We start from the raw sequence: 15,080 nt of genomic DNA on the forward strand, positions 1-15,080 counted from the left end.
AATTCAGGTTTAGCTCATGTCAGCTACAATGTAGTTGGAATCATTTGTAATAACTGTCTCTCTGAAGTTTATTTTGTTGCCACCACGGTGAACCACGTGTATTTCTGCGTGCGCCACCATTTTTTCTCATTTCAACTATGACCCTTCGCCTCTGACCCAACAACACATGGCATGTTTCTGTCCTCGTTTATTCAAAACTGGTTCGTAGTCGCCCTCAAGCGTTCTTCTCAAATTACTGCATTTTATTATTATTATTTTTTTTTTTAAATGATTTAACCTTATTTAACGAGGCAAGTCAGTTAAGAACGCATTCTTATTTACAATGTTATGTATTGCTCATCATTGGTGACGGCTGTTGTTTACTTATTTATTTGTTGTCTCATCACATTATTGTACAAAACAACGGACACGTAGCTAATACACCAGTATTTATTGTTTCGAGTGGTCTTTTTAGTGGTATGGGGATCCAGTATTGCGTCGCTGATGGCATTGATTGACAGATCATCCCTGAAGTTGTTTTATTACGTCAAAGTGCATTCACATTATGACGTTGGCTGAGTTACCGTATAAAATGCGATAGTTTATCTCTTTGGTAATCACTTGGTAAAGTTTTACATGGTGGGAATATAGGCTCCAGCCATAGACTTTAACCATGGAGGATAATAAGGTAAGCCTATGAATTGCTAACAGAGAAGCCCCATGCAGTGGTGCAGGAACCGCTCCACCGTCTTTTTTTATGCTGCAGGGTTTACAGGACATGGCGGTAGGGGTGCCGCAAGTAGTGGCAGCTGGGTGGCAGTGTGGGCTAACGTTAATGTGCCGCTAATATTATAATTTGTAATATTGTAAAACAAATGAATGCATTATAATAACCTATGGGACTTGTTATACATCAAATATGATCATTGCAAAGATAACAGTAGTAGGCTATTTATCATAATTCTACCTAAATTATAATAATAATAATAGGTGACTCCATAACGCATTAATTACGAATCTTGATATCAAGCAATATAATCTATGTGTATTTATAGCGAAAACCTGTTCTGTTATTTTTTTTAAATTAATTGAATGCTGATTGGCTGAAAGCTATGGTATATCAGAGCGTAAAACATTTATTTGTCCTCTTCTAATTAAGTTGGTAACCAGTTTATAATAACTGTGCGTTGTGTCACTTGTAAGAACAGCTCTTAGCTGTGGTATATTGTCCATATCCATGAGCATTTAAAGAATGGTCCATTTCTTCCAATCAGAGTTTAAATGAAGATGATCCACATGATCATCAAAGTTTGGAAGGTCAAGTCCAGAAAATGAAGAATGATATCCAGAGTTTAAACTATCCAGAAGATAGTGAAGTGAAAGATCCCCTGCCTCAGATCGAGCTGAAGGCTGTGACAAGGAGAAAAGTTAAGGTGAGAGAATAGACTGAGGAGAGAAAGGGAAATCTGGGGTCTTACATGTCCACACTTTAAACCTGTCCAATATGCCATATAACATGTTGTTGTGAGGTTGGAGGGTAAATTGTCCTTACAACAGACTTCCATCTCTTAATATTCAATCACCAATTGTTTACTGTAGCTCTTCTCAAAGGCCTGTATAGCAACGGCAACATACAGTATGTCATTGACTGTATTGTCTTTTTAGACCAAGAGGAGGACAGGTGCCAACAGGTCCACAGTTGAACAGAGCACTGATAGTGATGCGGCTGAGAGAGATTTTGTTGATAATCAGAATGATGAAGATGAGGAAAAGGTGAAGAAGGATCCCCTGCCTCAGATGCAGCAGGATGCCGTGAAGAGAAATAAAGTCAAGGTAAGGGAATAGATTGAGCAGAGATGTGGATATTTGTGATATCTTTCATATCTGTAACCTGCCCCTACAGCATGTTGTTCCGAGGAAGGTAAATTGCCCATGCAATACCCTTTTATCTCCTAATAGTAAATCTAGGGCTGACCCCATTTGGTTGACAGTTTGGTCGATAGGCTGTTGGTTGACTGGGATTTCTTAAGTCGAGCAGCCGCAAAAGTTTGTTTTCTTCATGGTGCACATGGACACCTGTCTGATTCGCGCCTGTCTCAGTTGACTAATCCATTGCCGCGGCCACAGGGATGGCACAGTCCATCACGCTAAGACGTGATACTGACATTTTATATGGTTATATCATTTAAAAATAATGGCGCAACACTAATAAATCATATTATTTTATAACAAATGCGCTTTCTCCTGCATTGGATACGGTCGCTGTCCATGGTTCTGAAACATAATCTTCAGTGCTCCGTATAATTGCCGCCCTTTCCTATGTTGCTATGTGCATAATAACAAAGTTAACCAGCATATTGGGATTGAGAACAATGCTGCAGAGGCAGCAGCAGTAGCAGAGATGTGGAAACAGCCCTGGCCTTAGCCTAATTGTCTAAGAAAATTGAGGAGAGAGGAAAACCCAACTAAATTAGGTCTATAATCAAAAGCCTAATTGTTAAATGTGCCTGGCTTTGTAAATCATCCATATACACTGCTCAAATAAAGGGAACACTTAAACAACACAATGTAACTCCAAGTCAATCACACTTCTGTGAAATCAAACTGTCCACTTAGGAAGCAACACTGATTGACAATACATTTCACATGCTGTTGTGCAAATGGAATAGACAACAGGTGGAAATTATAGGCAATTAGCTAGACACCCCCAATAAAGGAGTGGTTCTGCAGGTGGGGACCACAGACCACTTCTCAGTTCCTATGCTTCCTGGCTGATGTTTTGGTCACTTTTGAATGCTGGCGGTGCTTTCACTCTAGTGGTAGCATGAGACGGAGTGTACAACCCACACAAGTGGCTCAGGTAGTGCAGCTCATCCAGGATGGAACATCAATGCGAGCTGTGGCAAGAAGGTTTGCTGTGTCTGTCAGCGTAGTGTCCAGAGCATGGAGGCGCTACCAGGAGACAGGCCAGTACATCAGGAGACGTGGAGGAGGCCGTAGGAGGGCAACAACCCAGCAGCAGGACCGCTACCTCCGCCTTTGTGCAAGGAGTAGCAGGAGGAGCACTGCCAGAGCACTGCAAAATGACCACCAGCAGGCCACAAATGTGCATGTGTCTGCTCAAACGGTCAGAAACAGACTCCATGAGGGTGGTATGAGGGCCCGGCGTCCACAGGTGGGGGTTGTGCTTACAGCCCAACACAGTGCAGGACGTTTTTCATTTGCCAGAGAACACCAAGATTGGCAAATTCGCCACTGGCGCCCGTGCTCTTCACAGATGAAAGCAGGTTCACACTGAGCACATGTGACAGACGTGACAGTCTGGAGACGCCGTGGAGAACGTTCTGCTGCCTGCAACATCCTCCAGCATGACCGGTTTGGCGGAGGGTCAGTTATGGTGTGGGGTGGCATTTCTTTGGGGGGCCGCACAGCCCTCCATGCCATTAGGTACCGAGATGAGATCCTCAGACCCCTTGTGAGACCATATGCTGGTGCGGTTGGCCCTGGGTTCCTCCTAATGCAAGACAATGCTAGACCTCATGTGGCTGGAGTGTGTCAGCAGTTCCTGCAAGAGGAAGGCATTGCTGCTATGGACTGGCCCGCCCGTTCCCCAGACCTGAATCCAATTGAGCACATCTGGGACATCATGTCTCGCTCCATCCACCACAGACTGTCCAGGAGTTGGCGGATGCTTTAGTCAAGGTCTGGGAGGAGATCCCTCAGGAGACCATCCACCACCTCATCAGGAGCATGCCCAGGCGTTGTAGGGAGGTCATACAGGTACGTGGAGGCCACACACACTACTGAGCCTCATTTGGACTTGTTTTAAGGACATTACATCAAAGTTGGATCAGCCTGTAGTGTGGTTTTCCACTTTAATTTTAAGTGTGACTCCAAATCCAGACCTCCATGGGTTGATAAATTTGATTTCCATTGATCATTTTTGTGTGATTTTGTTGTCAGCACATTCAACTATGTAAAGAAAAAAGTATTTAATAAGAATATTTCATTCATTCAGATCTAGGATGTGTTTTTTTTAGTGTTCCCTTTATTTTTTTGAGCAGTGTATATATTACCAGTCGAAAGGGTTTTTCTTTATTTTTACTATTTTCTACATTGTAGAATAATAGTGAAGACATCAAAACTATGAAATAACACATATGGAATCATGTAGGTATCAAAAAAGTGTTAAACAAATCAAAATATATTTTACATTTGAGATTATTCAAAGTAGCCCTTTGCCTTGATGACAGCTTTGCACACGCTTGGCATTCTCTCAACCAGCTTCATGAGGTAGTCACCTGGAATGCATTTCATAAATTAACATGTGTGCCTTGTTAAAAATTAAGTAAAGGAATTTATTTCATTCTTAATGAATTTGAGCTAATCAGTTGTGTTGTGACAAGGTAGGGTTGGTATACATAAGATAGCCCTATTTGGTAAAAGACCAAGTTCATATTATGGCAAGAACAGTTCAAATAAGCAAAGAGAAACAGCAGTCCGTCATTACTTTAAGACATGAAGTTAAGTCAATCCGGAGAATTTAAAGAACTTTGAACTTTTCATCAAGTGCAAAAACCATCAAGTCGCAAAAACCATCAAGCACTATGATGAAACTGGCTCTCATGAGGACCGCCACAGGAAAGGAAGACAGAGTTAACTCGGCTGCAGAGGATACGTTCTTTAGAGTTAACTGCACCTCACACTGCAGCCCAAATAAATGCTTCACAGAGTTCAAGTCACCAACACATCTCAACATCAACTGTTCAGAGGAGACTGCGTGAATCAGGCCTTCGTGGTCAAATTGCTGCGAAGAAAGCACTACTAAAGGACACCAATAAGAAGAAGAGACTTGCTTGGGCCAAGAAACACAAGCAATGTACATTAGACTGGTGGAAATCTGTCCTTTGGTCTGATAAGTCCAAATTCTAACAATGTCTTTGTGAGAGTAGGCGTACAGATGATCTCCGCATGTGTGGTTCCCACCATGAAGCAAGGAGGAGGTGTGATAATGTGGGGGCGCTTTGTTGGTGACACTGTCTGTGATTTATTTAGAATTCAAGGCACACTTAACCAGCATGGCTACCATAGTATTCTGCAGTGATACGCCATCCCATCTGGTTTGCGTCTCCAGGCTGTGTAAGGGCTATTTGACCAAGAAGGAGAGTGATGGAGGGCTGCATCAGATGACCTGACATCCACAATCACCCAACCTCAACCCAATTGAGATGTTTTGGGATGAATTGGACCACAGAGTGAAGGAAAAGTAGCCAATAAGTTCTCAGCATATGTGGGAACTCCTTCAAGACTGTTGGAAAAGCATTCCAGGTGAAGCTGGTTGAGAGAATGCCAAGAGTGTACAAAGCTGCCATCAAGGCAAAGGATGGCTACTTTGAAGAATCTCAAATATAAAATATATTTAGATTTGTTTAACACTTTTTGGTACCTAAATGATTCCATGTGTTATTTCATAGTTTTGATGTCTTCACTACTATTCTACAATGTAGAAAATAGTACAAATAAAGAAAAGCCTTGAATGAGTAGGTGTGTCCAAACTTTTGACTGGTACTGTATACATATATACAGGAGTAAGACAGATATAGCTTCTATTGCCTGTTTGAGTATTTGTTTAATAGCCTACTGATTCTGTGAGCACCAAGCCTCATGCACCAGCAAAATGTTGAATTAAGCAATTTCACAGATTCGGTTGTTTTTAATATTTGCTATGCTGTAATAATGGCTTTATAATTTTTAGTCATTAGAACAGACTGGTATTGCTTAACATTTGCTTAACCTTTTGCGCGTAGGGGGCAGTATTTTCGTTTTTGGATAAAAAACATACCCATTTGAAACGGCCTATTTCTCAGCCCCAGAAACTAGAATATGCATACAATTGTCAGATTAGGATAGAAAACACTCTAAAGTTTCCAGAACTGTAAAGAAGAAGTTTCCAGAACTGTAAAGAAGAAGTTTCCAGAACTGTAAGGAAGAAACTAAATGGCTGAAATGATATTGCGTCTTCAGCATGGACAGCACAATAAACACTTGCTGTTATGTGGTGCCTTTTCGCTGCAGTAAGGAGGAGAGCGAGACAACGTGCACCTGTCACACAGGCACTCGCTGTCATTTATTTTAATACAGTGTCACCATCGGGCTCTTTCTTGAGTCATTTGTGTGTCTTAATTATTTAATTAAACAGTGTGCTTAAAGCATCAGCCAAGCTCAGTGCCTATGTAGGTGATTGTATTCAAACACATAGGCTGTGTCTGATATGGAAAAATACATTTTAACATTAGAACAGGATGACTCTCGGTCGACAAATATTTGTTTTTGTCGGGGACAGCCCTGCAATCAGTCTTACCCTTGCTCTACTCAAAGGGCTGTATTGGGATGGCTTCATACAGTATCTACGTGTATATCATTGACTGTATTGTATTTTTAGGCCAAGAGGACCAAGAGAAACAAAGTGGAGCAGATCACTGATGCAGGTCATAAATGAAACACTAATTTCACTGAATGTAATCCTTTTGCATGTAAATCTAATTTAGTATGGACATCTATTGAGCAGAAGACTAATAGCAGAGTGCACATGTTATACTTTCTTGGCTACTTAACTTCACAAAGTTGGCTAATACATATTTGCCTCAGAAGGTTACATGTTTTCTGACTTCTTTACCTTGGTGAATGCTGCTTTGCACACAGATCCCTCTACATCTGTGGAATTCTCTGGGATGGCAGTTCAGGGGACATCTCACCAGGGACAATCTAATGAGAAGATCCTAAGTGAGTGTGTCTCCAGGGCCTGTCAGACCAGGGCTCTTGACCTCCCGCCAATCGATCCGGATGCTTTCAACCCGATTATCATCCGGTTTCTGGAAAAACTTACTGAGGAGTATGTCCAAACTTATATTGTAGTATTTGAATGCAATGTCATCTGGAGGATTTTATAAATTGTATGTGTGTTGGTGTGCTTTTTGGTGCTAAAAACATCTAATTATCTCCTATAGGCAATGGAGGCAGTTAAGCATTGGCAGGATGGACCCTGTAAGTCCCTTAACCCTGAAAATGATTCATAGATATATTAATAGATGTTTCAAGAATATTAGATACAAACCTTTTATCTATCTACAGTATCATCCACATTATCACAAACAGTTACATTCAAAGAGCTTTTTAGTAGCCTACTGCTTTTCATGCTTTCCAATGTATGCCACTTTCATGATTCTCATGAACATATGTGAGATTGTTGGTATCTCTTCGAGGAGCTTGGTTTCAGAGCCCGGCTATGAGTAATCTACCTACACTGTTTCGGTCCTACAGGTGATGAGGGCATTGCTTGCAGAGATGTGCCTGGAGATTGTGCGGTTTGTATCTGAGGCCATCCTGGAGGTCATCATCCCTGCAATTTTCCGTTTTGTACGGATATACAGCCACGTGTCTCCAGTATCTGGCAAGTCTCTGACAGAATCAGAGAGATCCTCTAGCACAAACCTGAAGGTTCGCAAGAGAGGCAGCAGCAAATCCTCAAGGTCTTGCACGGCCAAATCAAGCTCCTCACGTAATGGGTATGTTCAGTCATTCCTAAAGAAACCGGTTTCACCTAACTATTCATAACCCATTTTGTGAAAATATGTTTTGTTATCTGTATAACAGTTTACTCTTAATGACCAGTTTAACTGATTACTGAATGATGTATTAATGTCACTACTGTGTCTACTATTGAATATGGAATGCTGTATTGTTTGCTTTGTATTCTCAAAGGTCTCAGACAGTGTTGCCAAATACTCAGGGAGATGGTGAGTCTATATCATCTGAGCCACTCAGGGACTTTTTTGGGATTACTGAGGACAGTCTCCTCACTGGTGTCCAGGATTCCTTCAAAGAGTCGCTGAACAATGTCCTCTGTATCCAAAGAGAGGACCAGGTAGACACTCAAAGTCTATCCCGGGTTATTGTTGGAGAAGTGTCAAAGAAGGTCAATTCCATAATCTCTGTGGCTATCCAAACTCCCATCTCTGGCCGAATGTCCCCTGTTATTTTTGCCAGTGGTGGTGTCTCCAGAACCAAGGTTGTTGAGGAGATGGTGTCTGGCGTTTCCAACATACTTCAGATGTATATTAATGGGAAGAGTGTTGAGCAGATTGTTGTTCTCAGAGAGGATGGTGTTGAGGTGGATATGACACATTTAACAGGACAGGTCATGACAGCCTTCAGTGGCACTGTTTTGAACTTCAGCAATAAGGAGGAAAATGACCCCGATAAGAGGGAACTGCTTTGTGTTGTTGCTGACCATATGAAGATGCTTGAAGCTTGTAAAAGTCCTGAGGAGATGCTAAAACAAGGAGAGAGCAACCTCAATATCAAAGGTGCCACATCTAGTCTTCGTCTGTCAACACAAAGTATGGACAGACTACTCACTGAGGAGTTTCAGACCAAGGCCACTGAATCGATCCGGGAGATCGTTAAAAGATTCAGGGGTTGTACATCATGTTGTTCTGGCACTACATCATCTTGTCCAACTCCTAGGATAGGTGAGATCAGAGACCTTATGATTGACCCTGAGGCCTCTGAGTTGGTAAGTACCTTTGTTTCAGACATGGACAATCTTACCCAGTCTATCAGGGCATCCTGCTCTCCTGCACAGAGTGAGCAGATCCTTCTTGAAAACCATCAGAGTAAGATCTGGTCTTACACTGTTGGTTGTTACTACGACATGAAAAATACGCTGAAGAGGATTCTTACCTGTCCAGAAAAAGGGTATCTCGCAAGTACATTTGTGGAGAGCACAAAAGATTATTTCACAATGGTTCCAACTTTGTGCCTAGACATCGGTCATTCCAGTAATGGTGAGGCTGACACATCGGACTCCATTTCTTGTAAACCACTTTTAATAACCCCCTCATCTATGAATGAACAAAAAGGACAAAGTGAGACCCCAAAACCTCTCTTGGCTCTCAAAAAGTATTTGCAAGACCAAGTCCTCCTTGACACCACAAAAGCGATTGCCAGCCAGGTTCTTGTCTTGTATAAGACTGAGGTGATGGAGAAGTTCTCATCTTCTGTTGGAGAGTGTGATTCTGAAGAGTCTCTGGAGGCCATTCTATTTGTGGATGGCATCATGTCTGACTTGAATGATTTCACCAGTTCGTGTTCCCCCTCACCATCTGAGTTGTTAGACAGTGAACAATGTCTCTCCCATCTCACTTTTCCACTTGGTCTGCAGGACAGGACCACCAACAGTGAATCTACCCAGAGTCTTCCAGTTATAAATATGAAGAAACTCTCCAGTGTGTCTTTCCAGACAAAGGCTAGAAAGGCAGTGAGCGAAGCCCTGAGATCTGTCAACCCCTTTACAAACAGCTTACTGGGAGACTCTGAAGCATCTAAATTGCTGGACACTTTTGTAACAGATGTGGAGACTATTGTTCAGTCCATGCAGGCACATCACTCTGAAAATGTCAGAATTTCAAAAGTGAGCACCCTTTCTGCTGCTCGTATTATATATCATAGATTTCGAGAAATGCTGAGGCGGTTTCTCACTCCCTGCCAAGACTCTGTAAAGGTCATCGATGGTGTTACACCAATACATGATGAGACTCTCAAACAGGCTCCTAGTGAAAGTTTAGATTCTCAGGTGACTTGTAATAGGGATTCTCTTGAAATCCAAGCGGACCTTCAAACCTGTACCAAGGAGGTCATTAGTCAGATCCTCACTGTGTATCACTCTGAGGAATCCATGGAGGAATACCTCTCTAGCCTAAAAGGAGATACAGAAGACCTGTCCAAGCTTTTGGATGCCGTTGTTTCTCAGATTGACGTCCTTGCCGCCTCCAAATCATATTTATCTGTTGATGACTATGCTGTCAATACACAGGACAATTTGCATGGTGAGATCAACAATGATGAGGAGGAAGCATCCTCTAGAAGTCTTAAATCCACAGCCTTTGACAAATTATGTACTGATGAGTTTCAAACTAAAGCCTCACATTTGGCTGGTGGGATCCTTCAATCAGGGTTGATTGCCATTGTAAATACCAGCCTTGATGGTAGAAGTGCAGACATTTGTACAGAGTCCAGTAATGATGGTGATGATAGAGATTTCAAAATCCTTCAGAACCGTGGAACTCCACCTTTGTTCACCTCTTCTCTGCACACCAATTCTGCAGCATCCAACATCGTCATAAGCATCACTAAAGACCTTAATAGCATCACCCAGATGACTAAAATGTCTGATGCTTCAGTGTCTGGCCAGTTAGAGAGATCCCTGTCAGCTTCAACCCTTCCTGTCAGTGTTCACAACGGGGTCAATGTGAAAGGAAAGATCATTTGGCCAGGCACTGTTAACCTGTTCAACAATGTGTTCATCAAGGTCAAGGATTTTTTTGCCCAGCAACAACCAGTACTCCTAGACAATGTGGTTGAGGCCTCCAAACATGCCGAATCCATATGCAGAACAGCTACTTCTACACAAATTACTTACAATGAACATGAAGGCAGCCAGACCAGCATGGTAAATTATTCCAAAGCCTTAATTAGTCAGACTCTGATGACAATCCAGAGGAGAGTGTTTATGTCAGAGAGGATGAGCACCTCAGAGAAAGCCCTCTTGACTCGTTCCATCGTGGGCTCCATGTTGGAGGATGTTGACATGGTGAGAAGTGATGGACACGAGATACACCGGCCATCCTCCTCAAAGTCCTCCCTGTCCATCACCTCTGCCATGACCAGAGGGTCCCAGAGTGATTTGACAAATTCTCTTCCAGGCACTCCAGTCCCCAATGAGTGGCCTGTTGAAATCTATTGTCCTATCATTAGGAGTTCGGTCATTGATATGAGTGACTCCTCAACTCATTCACAAGGGTCAACAAATTACACAAGGCAAACCATCTCTGCCATAGTTGACACTGTTATGGAGGTCATTCCAAGAGAAGATACGAAACACACAGCCACTGCAGATGATGTCACTTCTTTTACAAGAAGACTTGCGAGACTCAGCCCCAGGGACGGTCTTCAGAACTTCTCACATGAGCTCACTGACAAAGTTTATGAGCTCATAAAAAGTCACAACACCCCCCAGGCTCTTTTTGTGCCAGCTGGCAAGAGCGTGTCTGACTCTATTCTTTTGAAGCTGAAGACAGGATTGAATGCTTCTGAAGAATCCAGGGAGTTTCCATCTGACCTTGTATACTCCTTTGCTACGGAGTCAATAAAACGTCTGCTACAGCAGATTGTCTTCTGGCTTCCTCCACCATCACAAGGATCCGATTTCTGCCAAACTATCATCTCTGATGGTTCTCTGCAGGAAACAAGTTGGCTTATGCCGAGCTCTTCTGCCATCTCCATTAGTTCCTCACAGGTTTACTTTGACACAAAGAGCCTTTTCACCAATATAATGGTCAATCAGGTCATGGATACCTGTTCTGTGGCCTCCAATTCATCAGAAGAATTATCAGAGTTGATGAACATAATCAATGGGTTGTCCCCAACTGATGCTGGAACACTTGACTCTGACAGACCGGCTCTCATGACCACTAGCCGTCAGTCTAGTTCCAAATCATTGCCTAGACCCCCTCTGTCTGGCAGCAGCACACACAACGGTGGAACTGTGGATATTCAAGTTTTAGGAGAGGTGGAATCCAAGATGGACAACAAAGATCTGGAGATGTCTAGTGTCTCTGTGCATCCATCAACTCCATCAGCCATGGACTCTGAGACACATGCATCATTTGACTCCACTAGCAATGACTACACCTCTTTGGTACTTTTACTGATTGTTAGATTGCTGTCAATGATCACCCCTATCACATTACTGGAATCCTCTGACATTGGTGAAACATCAAGAGTTCTCACAAAGAGGATTCTGTCTGAGTTCTGTGGCACCTCAGGCCTTGAACCAACTCAAGCCTACCCCCAGAATCTGAAAATCAAAAAGATTTTCAAGGCTGTCTACAAGGGGCTTCTTCAAGAATTTGGGTCAGAGAAGATGCTCCAGGTTGCAATGAAGTCAACGGATTATGCATTTGACGATGCCCTGGTCAAATCATTAACTAGGGAACTACTAGCTAAATGCAATGAGGCTAGCTCTTCACCTCCCTCCATGACACAGTTGTCATCACACAATGTACTTGGCAGTGACGAGGTAGGTAATTCTGGGCTTCCAACAACTTGTAGAAAGGAAAAGAAGAGAGGAAGATTCAGCGCTCTCTGTGGACTCAACCCAAAGGTACATATGTCATCAAAATACACATTTTTAAGATTATTTTTTATTCATTACGTACAGTATGATGGTAAACACTGATACCCTTTGTGTGCAATTTCTCCTACTGTATAAATGACTGTTTGTTACCCAGTGTACAAAGAAGGTCAACAAGAAGAACCACTGCACTCCAACACCTTCCCAGAACCAGACCCCTGCCGTCAGTGAAAAAGGTAAGTCAATACACTCAAATGTGTACTGAACAAAAATATAAACGCAACATGCAACAATTTCAAAGATTTTATTGAGTTACAGTTCATATATGGAAATCAGTCAATTGAAATACGTTCATTAGGCCCTTATCTATGGATTTCACATGACTGGGAATACAGATATGCATCTGTTCGTCACAGATACCTTAAATAAAAGGTAGGGGCGTGGATCAGAAAACCAGTCAGTATCTGGTGTGACCACCATTTTCCTCATGCAGCGTGACACTTCTCTTTCGCATAGAGTTGATCAGGCTGTTGATTGTGGCCTATGGAATGTTGTCCCACTCCTCTTCAATAGCTGTGCAAAGTTGTTGAATATTGGTGGGAACTGGAACACGCTGTTGTACACGTCAATCCAGAGCATCACAAACATGCTAAATGGGTGACATGTCTGGTGAGTATGCAGGCCTTTCGACATGGGGCCATGCATTACCATGCTGAAACATGAGGTGATGGCGGCGGATGAATGGCACGACAATGGGCCTAAGGATCTCGTGACGGTATCTCTGTGCATTCAAATTGCCATTGATAAAATGCAATTGTATTCGTTGTCCGTAGATTATGCCTGCCCACACCATAACCCTACAGCCAACACGACGCCATATACGTACGTGGTCTGTGGTTGTGAGGCCTGTTGGACATACTGCCAAATTCTCTAAAACGACATTGAAGGCAGCTCTGAGACAGAGACAGAGTTGCGTTGTGTGGTGTGACAAAACTGCACATTTTAGCGTGGCCTTTTATTGCCTCCAGCACGAGTTGCACCTTTGTAATGATCATGCTTTTTAACCCACAAGAGTCTACGCCCTGTCTGGGCCGAGGGGTTTGTATCGGCCTTACTGCTATTTGCCCATACAAACGCATTGAATAACAGATTCACTACATGGAACTGAAGCGTCTGATATATATCGTCAACTTTTTTATATATATATATATATATATATATATATATATATATATATTTATTTATATGTATATATATTTTTTGCATGTTTTTATCCCCTTCTTTTTGGCACTAAACAGTCTAAGCCCTGGGGTGGCCTATGTAACACTTCTGCGTTAAATAGGCGGATTGAGACTGCTAGGCTACCTGCCGCCCGACATTTGTAAATTATGTAGAATATTACAATTTAAATAATAATAATGCAATACTAATTCTTCACACTAACTAGGGTCAGTTAAAGAAAATGTTATGTTTACATTTTTTCCCCCAGCAATTGTCAATGATCAACAATCCTGCCGAACAGAGAGTGTATGCTCCACCAAGAAGAAACCAAGGAAGCGCTCGCTCATTTCCAGGATGTTTTCAGCTATAGGCAAAGCCTTGTCCAGTCCCTTTACTTCCTGCTATAAAAAGAAGAGTACCTAATCTATATTTCAAAATAAATATTTGAAATTAACATAATTGCATTAATTCTTCATGTTGAGTGTTTTTCATTATATATTATTGGATGATATAAAGTGTAGTAGTAGTAGAAGTTGTATAGTTGACTATAAACATACATTAAAAAATAATAAGAATAGTGTGCACTTCTAGGTACAGTTGAAGTCTGATGTTTACATACACCTTAGCCAAATACATTTAAACTCAGTTTTTCACAATTCCTGATATTTAATCCTCGTAAAAAATCCCTGTCTTAGGTCAGTTAGAATCATCACTTTATTTTAAGAATGTGAAATGTCAGAATAATACTAGAGATAATTATTTATTTCAGCTTTTCTTATTATTTATTTCACGTTCCCAGTGGGTCAGAAGTTTACATACACTCAATTAGTATTTGGTAGCATTGCCTTTAAATTGTTTAACTTGGGTCAAACGTTTCGGTTGGTCTTCCACAAGCTTCCCACAATAAGTTTACTGAATTTTGGCCCATTCCTCCTGACAGAGCTGGTGTAACTGAGTCAGGTTTGTAGGCCTCCTTGCTCGCACACACCTTTTCAGTTCTGCCCACACATTTTCTATAGGATTGAAGTCAGGGCTTTGTGATGGCCACTCCAATACCTTGACTTTGTTGTCCTTAAGTCATTTTGCCACAACTTTGGAAGTATACTTGGGGTTATTGTCCATTTGGAATACCCACTTGCGACCAAGCCTTAACTTCCTGACTGATGTCTTGAGATGTTGCTTCAATATATCCACATCATTTTTGTGGATATCACATCAAATAAAACTATAAATAATCTTATCTAAGTCCTTTACAATTTTAGGGGGTAAGTCAAGTGACAACGAGACATAAACCAATCTGGATAACCCTTCAGCTTTGGATAATAATACTCAACCGTATAACGAAATATCTCTCATCAACCAGAGGTTCAATTAGTTAAAGTTCAATTCAGTCCTTTGTTTTTCATCCTTGCATATAACAATTTCAATATAAGTAACCTTATCTTTAATTGGGATACCAAATACTTCCTGTAAAACACAATCCTTGAATGGAAATAAGGCTGACTTACTGATATTCATTTTCAAACCCGAAACTAAGGAAAAGTCTTCAATACAGGAAACTGCTTTAGAAACCTCATTCCTGTCTCTTAAAAATATTACGATTCGCCTAGCATTAATAGAAAAAACAGAAATGGACATTTACTATCACAGTGACTAGATGAAGAATATTAAACTTGTATACGTTCAC

General features: G+C 41.6%; 1 protein-coding gene across 3 annotated transcripts; it reads left to right on the top strand.

Moving 5' to 3' along the window:
• The first annotated feature begins 1,145 nt into the window (after positions 1 to 1,145).
• Positions 1,146 to 13,855, top strand: LOC118957244. Of its 3 annotated transcripts, XM_036974287.1 has the most exons (6): positions 1,146 to 1,412; positions 1,645 to 1,812; positions 6,422 to 6,467; positions 6,682 to 6,871; positions 6,987 to 7,023; positions 7,300 to 7,664. In XM_036974287.1, exons 1-6 carry the CDS (start codon positions 1,311 to 1,313, stop codon positions 7,591 to 7,593), a joined length of 837 nt encoding a protein of 278 aa, XP_036830182.1. In that variant the 5' UTR covers positions 1,146 to 1,310; the 3' UTR covers positions 7,594 to 7,664. The 3 variants fall into 3 exon arrangements, with proteins under 3 accessions (XP_036830182.1, XP_036830183.1, XP_036830181.1); XM_036974288.1 differs by lacking the exon at positions 6,987 to 7,023 and having other exon boundaries at positions 7,300 to 7,412; XM_036974286.1 differs by lacking the exons at positions 1,146 to 1,412; positions 1,645 to 1,812; positions 6,422 to 6,467; positions 6,987 to 7,023 and adding exons at positions 7,741 to 12,202; positions 12,330 to 12,408; positions 13,662 to 13,855 and having other exon boundaries at positions 6,820 to 6,871; positions 7,300 to 7,544.
• The last annotated feature ends 1,225 nt before the right edge of the window (positions 13,856 to 15,080 follow it).

The sequence above is a fragment of the Oncorhynchus mykiss genome, unplaced genomic scaffold, assembly GCF_013265735.2.
Source record: "Oncorhynchus mykiss isolate Arlee unplaced genomic scaffold, USDA_OmykA_1.1 un_scaffold_444, whole genome shotgun sequence".
In the NCBI taxonomy this organism is placed as follows: domain Eukaryota; kingdom Metazoa; phylum Chordata; class Actinopteri; order Salmoniformes; family Salmonidae; genus Oncorhynchus; species Oncorhynchus mykiss.

Coding starts and splice junctions, on each gene's coding strand:
- LOC118957244 (XM_036974286.1), top strand. CDS start 7,303: ATGAGGGCATTGCTTGCAGAGATGTGCCTGGAGATTGTGCGGTTTGTA. Junction 7,545..7,740: donor TCAAGCTCCTCACGTAATGG/GTATGTTCAGTC, acceptor GTATTCTCAAAG/GTCTCAGACAGTGTTGCCAA. Junction 12,409..13,661: donor CCCTGCCGTCAGTGAAAAAG/GTAAGTCAATAC, acceptor TTTTTCCCCCAG/CAATTGTCAATGATCAACAA.